The sequence below is a fragment of the Corvus hawaiiensis genome, assembly GCF_020740725.1.
Source record: "Corvus hawaiiensis isolate bCorHaw1 chromosome 34 unlocalized genomic scaffold, bCorHaw1.pri.cur SUPER_34d, whole genome shotgun sequence".
Taxonomy (NCBI): domain Eukaryota; kingdom Metazoa; phylum Chordata; class Aves; order Passeriformes; family Corvidae; genus Corvus; species Corvus hawaiiensis.
The window spans coordinates 146,201-158,328 of NW_025963258.1; the positions used below are offsets into that span (position 1 = coordinate 146,201).

Sequence of the window (12,128 nt, forward strand, 5' to 3'; positions counted from 1 at the left end):
TGGGGTGCTCTGGAGGGTTGGGGGGGCGCACATTTAGTGTCAAAGTGGGATATTGGGTGCTGTAGGGATTGGGGAGGCTGTGGAGAAGGAGTGCCCTCAATAACGGGGTGCATCCCCCAATGCTGAGCCCCCTCTTGGCCCCAGTTTTGAGGTTCACTAAGCGGCTGAGCACTAAATCTGCTGAGTCAGCTGGAGAAGAAGGGTCCCTTCAAATTTGGGGGGTTCTACATCCCCACTCACCCTCCCAGCTGTGAGATGGGATGAGACCACCCCAAAACCCCCACAGGGACATGGGGGACCCCCAAAAATCTCTATATTTAAACCTCCTGCTTGAGAGACCCCCCAAATCACACCTATAGCACCCCTGTCCCCCCAGCCCTTTCATTTCTAAAAGGTTTTTTTTAACCATTTCTCACTTAAACATAGTATTTTAATTTTTATTTAATCTGTAGATGCCTCAGAACTGCATGGCTGCCTCCAACGTCTCCGACAGCTTTGTGGCGATTTTCTCTGCGGGATGGGGGTGATCAGGAGTTTTGGGGGGCGGGTCAGGGAGGCTTGGGGGGAGGGGGTCAGGAAAAGGGGGTGTCTTCACTCACCTGCTCTTTTTTGTAGCTTTTTCCTCCTTTTTCCAGCTGCCTGCAGCCCCTGGCCCTGGAATAGAGGGGGGAGCGCAGCCACCTCCTCCAGGTTGGGGGCTCGGGGCACCGACTCCCCCCCAGTGCCCCCCGACTTCACCCGGGGCTTGAGCTCCACCGTCATTGTGCCAAGCTGGGTTGGAAGGTCAAACATTAACCCACTGCCCCCCAAAAAACCCCCCACCTCAGCAAATCCCTTCCCACCTCCAGGTCGCCGCTGTCGTCCTCCATGGCTTCTCCTTCCTCCTCCTCAGCATTGCCCGGGGACAGCCCGAGGCCCGTCACCGTCACTGGGACAGCTGTGGGGGGGCCAGGTGAGCTTTGGGGGGGTCCCCGAGGGGTGAAGGGAGCGGGGCTCAGGTACTGCTCACCTGCCAGTGCCTCGGCATCGCCCCGTTCCAGAGCCTCCAGGTCCAGTGCTGGCCCCAGCGCCGGCAGGATTTGGGCCTCGAGTTGCACCCCCTGCGATTTGGGGGGGTGGGTGTAGTACGAGATCTTCCCGCTGCAGGAAAAAGGGGGGTCAGGGTGTGGGGAGACCCCTCCTGACCCCGAAAACAGGGCTCAGGGTGTGGGGAGACCTTGCAGCCCCTCCAAAATGGGGTCACAGAGGGTGGAATGACCCCTCCTGTCCCCAGAAAAGGGGGTCAAGGTGTGGGGAGACCCCTCCTGACTCCAAAAACAGGGCTCAGGGTGCGGGGAGACCTTGCAGCCCCTCCAAAATGGGGTCACAGAGGGTGGAATGACCCCTTCTGTCCCTAAAAAGGGAGGTCAGGGTGTGGGGAGACCCCTCCTGACCCCAAAAAGGGAGGTCAGGGTGTGGGGAGATCCCGCAGCCCCTCCAAAATGGGGTCACAGAGGGTGGAATGACCCCTCCTGTCCCCAAAAAGGGGGTCAAGGTATGGGGAGACCACTCTTGTCCTCAAAAACAGGGCTCAGGGTGCGGGGAGACCTTGCAGCCCCTCCAAAATGGGGTCACAGAGGGTGGAATGACCCCTTCTGTCCACAAAAATGGGTGTGGGGAGACCCCAAAGCCCCCTGAAAAGGGGGTGAGTGTACAAAGATTCCCACCAGCCCCCCATAAAGGGATATGAAAAAACACCTCCAAACCCTGAAAAAGGGGAGTCAGGGTGTGGGGGAGACCCCACAGCCCCAAAAAGGGGTCGCAGGGTCTGAAAAGACCCCTCTGATCCACAACAAGGGGCTCAGAAACTCTGGGAAGACTCCTCCTATCCCCAAAAAAAACGGATCAGCTCATAGGGGTGAACTTGTAGCCCCCCCCCCCCCCAAAATGGGGTTAGAGAGTGTGAAAAGACCCCTCATGCCCCCAAAATGGGGTCGTACGGTGTGGAGAGACCTCTCCTGTCTACAAAAAATGGGGTTGGGTTGAGGAGAAAACCCCTCCCCATACACAAAGAACAGGACCAGGGTGTAGGGAACCCCAGAAAAGGGGTGAGGGTGTGGGAAGACCCCTCCACCCACCCAAAAAGGGGGTCAGGGTGTGGAAACCCCTCACGGCCCCCCAGAAAGAGTCAGAGTGTGGGGAGGCCCCCCCGAAATGTCCCCTCCCTCCCGCACCTGGTCCAGTCGCGCAGCAGGGCCACGGCGGCGGCGTGGGCGTCCGGCAGCCCCCCCGGCCGGAGCCGGCCCTGCCGCCGGGCCAGGTGGGCCAGGAACTGCAGGGGGTCAGCGCAGGGGGGGACCCCGTAGAGCTCGCTCAGCTGTGGGGGGGACACCGTGGGGTTGGGGGGGGGGGGATGGACACACAGGGCACCCTCACCCTGCCCCCTCCCTGTGGCCAAAATGGGCTGAAAATGCCCAAAGCGGGGGAGGGTCCCCCTGAAATAACCTGTCTGCCCCACTGTTATGGGGACAGGGGGTGCACCCCCATGTTGAGCCGCCCCCCCCCGCCCCACGTTGATCCCAGTTTTGGGGTTTGCTGAGTCCCCCCCAGGAGCTGACCATGAAATCTGCTGAGTCAGCTGGAAAAATAGGGTACCACCCTGCCCCTTGCTGTGGTGACGGGGGTCCCACCTACCCCCAGCCCCCCAGAGGGGTCCCCACGCACCTGCTGGGGGGGGGCAGCGGCGCAGGATGGCGCAGGCGGGGGTCAGGGGGTCCCGCAGGCGCTGCGGGGCCAGGGCCCCCCTCAGGGGGGCGGCGGCCGAGGGGTCCCCCGAGTCCAGCACGACGCCCGGACAGTCCAGGAGCCGGATGTGCCGGTCCAGCTGCACGGCCTGCAGGCACCTGGGGGCAGGGACGGTGTGCCACACCCACCTCACACCTGGGTGGGTTTGTGTGCCACACCCACCTCACACCTGGGCAGGTCTGTGTGCCACACCCACCTCACACCTGGGCAGGGCTGTGTGCCACACCCACCTCACACCTGGGCGGGGCTGTGTGCCACACCCACCTCACACCTGGGTGGGTTTGTGTGCCACACCCACCTCACACCTGGGTGGGTCTGTGTGCCACACCCACCTCACACCCGGGCATGGTCTGTGTGCCACACCCACCTCACACCTGGGTGGGTCTGTGTGCCACACCCACCTCACACCTGGGTGGGTCTGTGTGCCACACCCACCTCACACCTGGGCGGGGCTGTGTGCCACACCCACCTCAAACCTGGGCGGGGCAGCGTGCCACACCCACCTCACACCTGGGCGGGTCTGTGTGCCACACCCACCTCACACCTGGGCAGGTCTGTGTGCCACACCCACCTCACACACCTGGGGTGGGTTTGTGTGCCACACCCACCTCACACCTGGGCATGGTCTGTGTGCCACATCCACCTCACACCTGGGTGGGTCTGTGTGCCACACCCACCTCACACCTGGGCATGGTCTGTGTGCCACATCCACCTCACACCTGGGTGGGTCTGTGTGCCACACCCACCTCACACCTGGGCATGGTCTGTGTGCCACACCCACCTCACACCTGGGCATGGTCTGTGCCACACCCACCTCACACCTGGGCGGGGCTGTGTGCCACACCCACCTCAAACCTGGGCGGGGTCAGCCCAGGCTCCTCCCACCCAGCCCCCTCCCCCCAGCCCGGGCATGGTGACCCCCAGCCCCACCCCTGGGCAGGGCTCACCTGGTGACCCCGGGCATGGCCCCCACCCCGCAGGCGCGGCTGCGCTTGAGGCTGTTGATGAGGCTGCTCTTGCCCACGTTGGGGTACCCTGGGAAGGGGAGAGGTTGGGACAGACCCCAAAATCTGCCCCCCGCTCACTCCCCACTTGACCCCCAGCCCTCCCTTCCACAGCCCCCCAAACACCCTGCTCACCCACCAGCCCCCCTCACCCATCACCCCCCCTATTCACAGCCCCCCACTCAACCCATGGCCCCCCAAACCTCCCCAGCCCCCCTCAGCTCAGTTCCCCTATTTCACAGCGTCCCGCACCCCTCCAGCCCCCAACCGCCTCCTATGGCCCACTCACCCATCACACCCCCCTATTTCACAGCCCCCCACTCAACCCCAGCCCCACAAACCCCATCCCAACCCCCCTATTTCACAGCCCCCCACACCCCATCCCCCACCCCAGGCCCCACTCAACCCCCATCCCCCCCAAACCCCATCCCCCACCCTGGCCCCCCACTCAACCCCCATCCCCCCAAACCCCATCCCCCACCCCAGGCCCCACTCAACCCCCATCCCCCCCCAAACCCCATCCCCCACCCTGGCCCCCCCACTCAACCCCCATCCCCCCCAAACCCCATCCCCCACCCCAACCCCCCTATTGTACAGCCCCCCACTCAACCCCCATCCCCCAAACCCCATCCCCCACCCCAGGCCCCACTCAACCCCCATCCCCCCCAAACCCCATCCCCCACCCCAGGCCCCACTCAACCCCCATCCCCCCCAAACCCCATCCCCCACCCTGGCCCCCCACTCAACCCCCATCCCTCCCAAACTGCATCCCCACCCCAACCCCCCTATTGTACAGCCCCCCACTCAACCCCCATCCCCCCCCAAACCCCATCCCCCACCCTGGGCCCCCAATTTCACAGCCCCCCACTCAACCCCAGCCCCCAAACCTCCCCCAGCCCCCCTCACCCACGACCCCCACGGTGATGGAGATCTTGGCCCCCCCGCAGCGGCCGTAGTTGCTCAGGATGTGCAGGAGGCTCTCGGCGCCCACGCAGGCCCCCCCTTCCAGCACCTCCTCGGGGGCTGCGGCCGCCGGCACCCGGCTCTGCTTCTGTGGGGGCACGGGGGGGTCACCGGGAGCCCCTCCCCCAGCCCCCCTCCCCAGGCCCCCGGCACCCACCAGGTTCCGGCTCTGCTGCTGCGTGCACGCCTTGAAGGCCACCGTGGGGAACTCGGCCCGGAGATGCTTCAGCCACGCGGCCACCACATCCCGCGGCACCAGGTCTGGGGTGGGGGGACACACACGGGGGTGTCCCCAGGGCTGCGGGGCCAGGGGAACCCGGGACCCCCGCCCCGCCCAGACCCACCCCCCCTCACCGATCTTGTTGAGGACGAGCACGAGGCGCTGCTGGGGCCGCAGGGCCCCCTCGAGCCGGGGGCTGCGGCAGCCCTGGGGGTCGCGGGCGTCCAGCACCTCCAGCACCACATCAGACGCCGTCAGCACCTGCCAGAATCGGAGTTCAGCTGTGGGGAGAGACCCCCCCAAAAATCCCCCCCCAAGCCCCCGGCACTGACCTTGCGCAGCTCCCGCCCGAACTGACGCAGCGACGCCTCGTCCTGGGGGGGCTGAGGGGGCTCCTCCTCCTCCTGCTCCTGGGGGCACCTGTGTCACGAGGACCCCCATGGGGAGCCCCCCGCTCTCTGGGGGGACCCCCCGTGCTCTGGGGAACCCCCCCTGTGTGGGGAACCCCCCCTCCCACGGGACACCCTGCGCTCCGGGGAGCCCCTTGTCCTGCAGGAGAGCCCCCCTCCCTCCCAGGGGGAGAAGCCCCTCGCTCTCAGGGGAACCCCCCCCTCCTTGGGAAGCCCCCCGCTCCCCGGGGAGCCCCTCACCCGCCCCAGGGAGCCCCCCCAGCTGCTCCCAGTCCCACCTGGCTCTGGAAGCGCTGCTGTCGCCGCACAGCGTCCGCCAGCTGCGCAGCCAGGAGTGACCGCTGCTGCTCCTGCAGCGCCTGGGGGACACACAGCGGTCAGACCCCAACCCCCCCCGGGGCCACACTGGGAGGGATGACCCCAAACAGCCCCCCCGAGTTCATCCTTGAGGGGAGACCTCGAAGCGCTCCCCCGGGGTCACAATGGGAGCAACAGAAATCCTCCCAGGCTCAGATTTGGTAGGGACACCCCAAAACAGCCCGGGAAAACCCTGAGATCCGCCCCCGGGGTCACACCTGGGGGACACCCCCAAATGCCGCCGCGGGGTCACACCTGGGGGACACCCCAAAACAGCCCGGGAAAACCCTGAGATCCGCCCCCAGGGTTACACCTGGGGGACACCCTCAAAATGTCCCCCCGGGGTCACACCTGGGGGACACCCCCAAAACACCCCCCTGGGTCACACCTGGGGGACACCCCCAAAACATCCCCCTGGGGTCACACCTGGGGGACACCCCAAAACGCCCCCCCGGGTTCTTCACCCGTCCCTGCCGGCTCTTGCTCTGTTGCTGCACGTAGGCGGCGAAGCGGCCGAGCTGCGGCACCCCCGGGTCCTTCCTGCCCCCGCCGCGCGTGCGCCGGGCCTGGGGACAGCGGGGGGGGTCACACGTGGGGGGGTCACACGGGTTTGGGGGGACACAGAGAGGGTGTCACACACAGGGGCGGGGGGGTCACACATGGCGGGGTGTCACACATGGGGGCGGGGGGGTCACATATGACGGGGTGTCACACGGGGGGCTGTCACACATGGGGGTGGGGGGGGTCACACAAGAGGGGGGTGTCACACACGGGGGCGGGGGGGGTCACACAAGGGGGGGCTGTCACACACGGGGGCGGGGGGGGTCACACATGGCGGGATGTCACACGGGGGGCTGTCACACACGGGGGCGGGGGGGGTCACACACGGGGGAAGGGCTGCATCCCCAAACCCGGCCGGTTCCCCCCGCCCCCGGGCCGGGTTGGGGCTCACCTGGACGCGCTTCTTCCGGGACGCCTCCACCTGTCGTCCTGCGGGGAGGGGCGGGGTGAGTCCGGGGGTCCCCAAAAGCCCCCGAGCCCTCCCGGTGCCTCCCCGAACTCACGGGACCGGGTCATGACTGCGGCTCCCCCACGCTGCCGCGGATCCCTGGCGCCTCCTAGTGACGTCACTTCCGGCGCACTGAAGGCATCGCACCATGGCGGCAGCGTCCCTCCGTCGCCACACCCAACATGGCGACCAACGGCCACACTCAGGATGGCGACTCGCGCGCCAATGCCACACCCAAGATGGCGGCCGCCACCTGGTGACCTCCCCCGCCGTGCCACGCCCAAGATGGCGCCCCCTCAGTGGCCGCCCTGCCACACCCGACATGGCCGCGACAGCGGCACGGCCACGCTCAAGATGGCGGACACCGGCACAACCCGCTTCTATTGCCACACCCAACATGGCGGACGCGCGCGAGGACGCCACCCCGCCGCACCCAAGATGGCGGCCAGCCCCGCCCCTCCCCCCAAGAACGACCGGGACTGCCCTTACCAAGAGTGCACTTTTTTATTCCTTTTTTTTTTTTTTTTTAACTTTTTCTCTCAGTTTTGGGGTGGGGGAGGGGCTGAACTTCTTATTTATAATTTCAGGGGCTCCCCCCTTTCACCATCCCCGCCCCCCCCAGCCCCCAACACGGGGGGAGGGGGTGAGGGGGGAGGAGGGAACCCCCACCCTCCAACAGAGCAAAAACCCCCCCAAACCGGGACCGGAGAAAAAAAAACAACCCCGAAAAAAACAAAACAAACCAAAAAAAGCCAACGGAACCAAAAAATATATATATATTTATAGAGCCCCTGCGGGGGGGTCGGGGCGGCCCCCCTAGGCCAGCCCGAAGCCCTCGGAGCACTCCTGGATGGCCAGCAGCAGCATGTGCCGCAGCTTCTCGTAGCTCTCGTAGGCCGGCAGGTCCAGCTGGTTGAAGCTGGGGACGCACCCGCGTCACTCGCGTGGCACCGGCCCCCCGTGCCCCCCGTGCCCCCCGTGCCCAGCGCCACCCGCCCCCGTGGCCGTGCCCCCCCGTTCCTGCCCCCCTCTCCCGTTCCCGTCTCTCATCCCTGTGTCCGCACTCCCGCCCGCTGTCCCCGTGCCACCCCCGAGCGCTGCTCCGTGGCTCTGTCCCCGTGTCCTCACCTGACCTCAGTGACTCGTCCCCACCTCACCCGTGTGTCCCCCGTTCCCATCTCCGCGTCCTCCCGGTGCCACCTCCTGCTGTCCCCTCCCACCCCTTTCCGTCCCCCTGTGCAAGGTGGGGGCAGAGGGCGGCGGAGGCCGAGTGTCCCCTGATGTCCCCTGGGTCTCCCTTATGTCCTTGTGTCCCTCCACGTCCCTGTGTCTCCTCACCAGGAGCGTGCCAGGGGCCGGTGGTCGGTGTCCCCCCCCTGTCCCTGTGTCCCCCCCATGTCCCTCCTCTGTCTCTCCTGTGTCCCCCCCTCTCCCCCTGTCCTGGTGTCCCTCCTGGGCCCCCCCGTGTCCCCTCACCAGGAGTGTGCCAGGGGCAGGTGGTCGGTGTCCCCCCATGTCCCTGTGTCCCCCCCGTGTCCCTGTGTTCCCCCCGTGTCCCCCCCGTGTCCCCCCATGTCCCCCCCCGTGTCCCCGTGTTCCATGTCCCTGTGTCCCCCCATGTCCCCGTGTCCCCCCCATGTCCCCGTGTCCCTCCTCTGTCTCTCCTGTGTCCCCCCAATGTCCCCATGTCCCCCCCCATGTCCCCGTGTCCCCCCATGTCCCTGTGTCCCCCCATGTCCCCCCCATGTCCCCGTGTCCCTCCTCTGTCTCTCCTGTGTCCCCCCATGTCCCCGTGTCCCCCCCATGTCCCTGTGTCCCCCCCCATGTCCCTCTGTCCCTCCTGGGTCCCCCCCCCCGCCCCGTGTCCCCTCACCAGGTGTGTGCCGAGGGCAGCCGGTCCGTGGACCGGTCGTCGCGGTGGATCTGGAATTTCTGGATGCCGTTCATGCCCTCGAGGGCGGCGAATCCCTGCAGGGGCACCTTGGACGTGCCCGTCACGAACTGCAGGAACTTGGCGCGGTCGGCCTGGTCGAAGGAGCGCAGGGCGCGCCAGAACCACTGGATCTGGGGGGGGGAGGGACGGGTCAGCCCCCGGGATCCCCCAGAACACCCCCGAGGTCACCTGGAAGACCCCCAGGATCCCCTGGAAAACCTCTGAGATGCCCTGGAATGCCCCCAGAATCTCCTGGAACACCCATGGAATCCCCTGGAATCCCCTCGGGATCCCCCAGAACATCCTTGGAATCCCCCTGGAATGCCGCCAGAATCCCCTGGAATCCCCCAGAATCCCCTGGAATGCCCCCAGAATACCCCTTGGGATCCCCCAGAACACCCTTGGGATCCCCTGGAATGCCCCTGGAATCTCCCCGGAATCCCCCTGGAATCCCCTGGAATGCCCCCGGAATCACTGTAATCCCCTGGAATGCCCCTGGAATCACCCAGAATCCCCTGGAATCACCCAGAATCCCCCTGGAATGCCCTCAGGATCCCCAGGAATCCCCCGGAATCCTCTGGAACACCCTTGGGATCCCCCAGAACACCCTTGGGATCCCCTGGAGTGCCCCCGGAATCCCCCAGAATCCCCCTGGAATCCCCTGGAATGCCACCAGGATCCTCCGGAACACCCTTGGGATCCCCCAGAACACCCCTGCGATCCCCTGGAATGCCACCAGAATCGCTGTAATCCCCCTGGAATGCCCCCGAATCCTCTGGAATGCCCCAGAATCCCCCTGGAATGCCCCCAGAATCCCCTGGAACATCCTTGGGATCCCCTGGAATGCCCCAGGAATTGCTGTAATCCCCCTGGAATGCCCCCAGGATCCCTGGGAATCCCCTGGAATCCGCCGGAATCCCCCAGAATCCCCCTGGAATGCCCCCAGAATCCCCCTGGATCCCCTGGAATGCCCCCTGGAATGGCCCAGAATCCCTTGGAACACCCTTGGGATCCCCTGGAATCCCCCTGGGATCCCCCAGAACATCCTTGGGATCCCTTATCCCCCTGGAATCCCCCTGGAATCCCCTGGAATCCCCCCAGGATCCCCTGGAATCCCCTGGAATGCCCCCAGGATCGTTGTAATCCCCCATGAATCCCCCTGGAATGCCCCCAGGATCCCCTGGAATCCCCCTGGAATGGCCCAGAATCCCCCTGGAATGCCCCTGGAATGCCCTGGAATCGCCCAGAATCCCCGTGGAATCCCCCGGAATCCCCTGGAACACCCTTGGGATCCCCTGGAATGCCCCCAGGATCCCCTGGAATCCCCCAGGAATGCCCCCAGAATCCCCCTGGAATCCCCCAGGAATGCCCCCAGAATCCCTTGGAACACCCTTGGGATCCCCTGGAATGCCCCCGGATCCCCCAGAACCCCCCTGGATCCCCGGGAATCACCCAGAATCCCCCTGGAATGCCCCCAGGATCCCCCGGGAATCCCCCAGAATCCCCTGGAATGGCCCAGAATCCCCCTGGAATCCCCCTGGAATGCCCCAGAACCCCCAGCACCCCCTGGAATGCCCCCCGGAACCCCCCGGAACCCCGCGGGAGCCGGCCCCACCTGGATGGAGTTGCCCTGGTACTTGTGGTACTCGGTGTTGGCCTTGAGGTCGTCGATGTCGATGGTGGGCAGCCCCGAGATGAGCAGCTCCAGCTCCTGCTCCGTGAAGATGGAGATGAGGCGCTTGGGGATGATCTCGTAGAAGCCTTCCAGGAACGCCGCCAGCTGCTTCCGGATGGCGCCTGCGGGATTTGGGGGGGTCAGGAAGGTCCTGGGAGCCCCCCCCGAGCCCCCCCGGCCCCGGCGCTCACCGGTCATGCGCATCTGGCACACGAGGTGCACGTACTCCTTCTTGTTCTCCTCCGTCACCAGCACGTTGGCCCCGTTGGGCTTCAGGTCCCGCACCTCGCACACCCCGAATTCCTGCACCTGGGGGGGCACAAGGGGTCAGCAGGGCATGGGGGGGATGTCCCTGAACCTCAAACACCCCAAATTCCTGATCCTGGGGGGCACAGGGGGTCAGCAGGGCATGGGGGGATGTCCTTGAACCTCAAACACCCCGAATTCCTGCACCTGGGGGGCACAGGGGGTCAGCAGGGCATGGGGGGATGTCCTTGAACCTCAAACACCCCGAATTCCTGCACCTGGGGGGCACAGGGGGTCAGCAGGGCATGGGGGGATGTCCTTGAACCTCAAACACCCCAAATTCCTGATCCTGGGGGGCACAGGGGGTCAGCAGGGCATGGGGGGATGTCCTTGAACCTCAAACACCCCAAATTCCTGATCCTGGGGGGCACAGGGGGTCAGCAGGGCATGGGGGGACACCCCCAGACCTCAAACACCCCGAATTCCTGATCCTGGGGGGGCACAGGGGGTCAGCAGGGCATGAGGGGACATCCCTGAACCTCAAACACCCCGAATTCCTGATCCTGCGGTGTCACCCGGGTCACAGAACAGGTCCCCAGGACAAGAGGGTGTCACCCCTGGGGTGTGAGCAGTGAGGGGACACCCCAGGGACAGAAGGGACACCCCCAAACCAGGGGGACACCTCAGGAGGGGAGGGGCCCCTCCCTGGGACCCTCCTGGGCAGCAATGGGGGCCCCCGGTGTTGGTTTTTGGGGGGTCCCCCGTGCCCTGGGGGGGTTCAGGGGGGGTCCCCACCTCGGTGCTGAAGGTGAGGTCGTAGCCCAGCGTGGAGACGTCGTTCTCCAGCAGGTACACGAGGCCCTGGTAGAAGTGATAGTCCTCGCTCTCCATGTCCGTGTACCTGGGGGGCAGCGGGGGCAGCGCCCCAAAAACGGGGTGAGACCCCCCGGGGAGCACCAAAAACGGGGTGAGACCCCCCGGGGAGCACCAAAAATGGGGTGAGACCCCCCCAGGGAGCCCCAAAAACGGGGTCAGACCCTGCTGGGAGCACCAAAAATGGGGTGAGATCACCCGGGGAGCACCAAAAATGGGGTGAGACCCCCCCAGGGAGCACCAAAAGTGGGGTGAGACCCCCAGGGAGCACCAAAAACGGGGTGAGATCCCCAAGGGAGCACCAAAAATGGGGTGAGACCCTGCCAGGGAGCTCCAGCCCCCCAGACACTCCCCGGTTGCCCCCTTACCGCACGGACTTGCCCAGGATGTGTTTGCAGAAGGAGCGGGTGAAGCAGCACTGCAGCACCCCACACCCCTCTGAGGGGACCCAGCACCCCATAAACGGCTCCAAACCTCCTGAAGGGGCTCCAGCACCCCACAAACACAATCCCACACCCCTCTAAGGGCATCCAGCACCCCATAAACGGCTCCAGCACCCCACAAACACAATCCCACACCCCTCTGAGGGGACCCAGCACCCCATAAACGGCTCCAGCACCCCACAAACTCTGCCCCACACCCCTGCGAGGGCAT

The 12,128-nt window shown here is 65.8% G+C and overlaps 2 protein-coding genes and 1 long non-coding RNA gene across 4 annotated transcripts; all 3 read right to left on the reverse strand.

Moving 5' to 3' along the window:
- Positions 1 to 423: 423 nt before the first annotated feature.
- Positions 424 to 6,912, reverse strand: LOC125320764 (guanine nucleotide-binding protein-like 3-like protein). The gene is given in 16 exon segments (XM_048293171.1): positions 424 to 510; positions 600 to 699; positions 701 to 771; positions 843 to 937; positions 1,010 to 1,140; positions 2,214 to 2,351; positions 2,700 to 2,882; positions 3,732 to 3,819; positions 4,695 to 4,839; positions 4,909 to 5,012; positions 5,106 to 5,232; positions 5,304 to 5,381; positions 5,660 to 5,740; positions 6,203 to 6,304; positions 6,691 to 6,728; positions 6,803 to 6,912. Coding segments are annotated over 16 exon segments (1,563 nt in total). The 5' UTR covers positions 6,816 to 6,912; the 3' UTR covers positions 424 to 441.
- On the reverse strand, positions 2,892 to 3,654 carry LOC125320765. Of its 2 annotated transcripts, none has more exons than XR_007201277.1 (3): positions 3,393 to 3,654; positions 3,322 to 3,355; positions 2,892 to 3,253 (listed from the first exon to the last, which is right to left on the reverse strand). It is a non-coding gene; the product is annotated as an uncharacterized LOC125320765 (long non-coding RNA). The 2 variants fall into 2 exon arrangements; XR_007201278.1 differs by having other exon boundaries at positions 2,892 to 3,055; positions 3,124 to 3,355.
- A 593-nt stretch (positions 6,913 to 7,505) lies between the features above and the next one.
- Positions 7,506 to 11,949, reverse strand: LOC125320766 (E3 ubiquitin-protein ligase HUWE1). The gene is made up of 6 exons (XM_048293174.1): positions 11,843 to 11,949; positions 11,397 to 11,502; positions 10,547 to 10,664; positions 10,296 to 10,477; positions 8,621 to 8,811; positions 7,506 to 7,666 (listed from the first exon to the last, which is right to left on the reverse strand). The coding sequence occupies exons 1-6, from the start codon at positions 11,932 to 11,934 to the stop codon at positions 7,564 to 7,566; spliced, it is 792 nt and encodes a 263-aa protein (XP_048149131.1). The 5' UTR covers positions 11,935 to 11,949; the 3' UTR covers positions 7,506 to 7,563.
- Between the last annotated feature and the right edge of the window lie 179 nt (positions 11,950 to 12,128).

Excerpts from the sequence above, each read along its gene's own strand:
- LOC125320766 (XM_048293174.1), bottom strand. The coding sequence starts at position 11,934 with ATGGGGTGCTGGGTCCCCTCAGAGGGGTGTGGGGTGCTGCAGTGCTGC. Across the intron at positions 11,503-11,842 it reads ATCCTGGGCAAGTCCGTGCG|GTACACGGACATGGAGAGCG; the intron begins GTAAGGGGGCAA and ends GCTGCCCCCCAG. Across the intron at positions 8,812-10,295 it reads ACCAGGGCAACTCCATCCAG|ATCCAGTGGTTCTGGCGCGC; the intron begins GTGGGGCCGGCT and ends TCCCCCCCCCAG.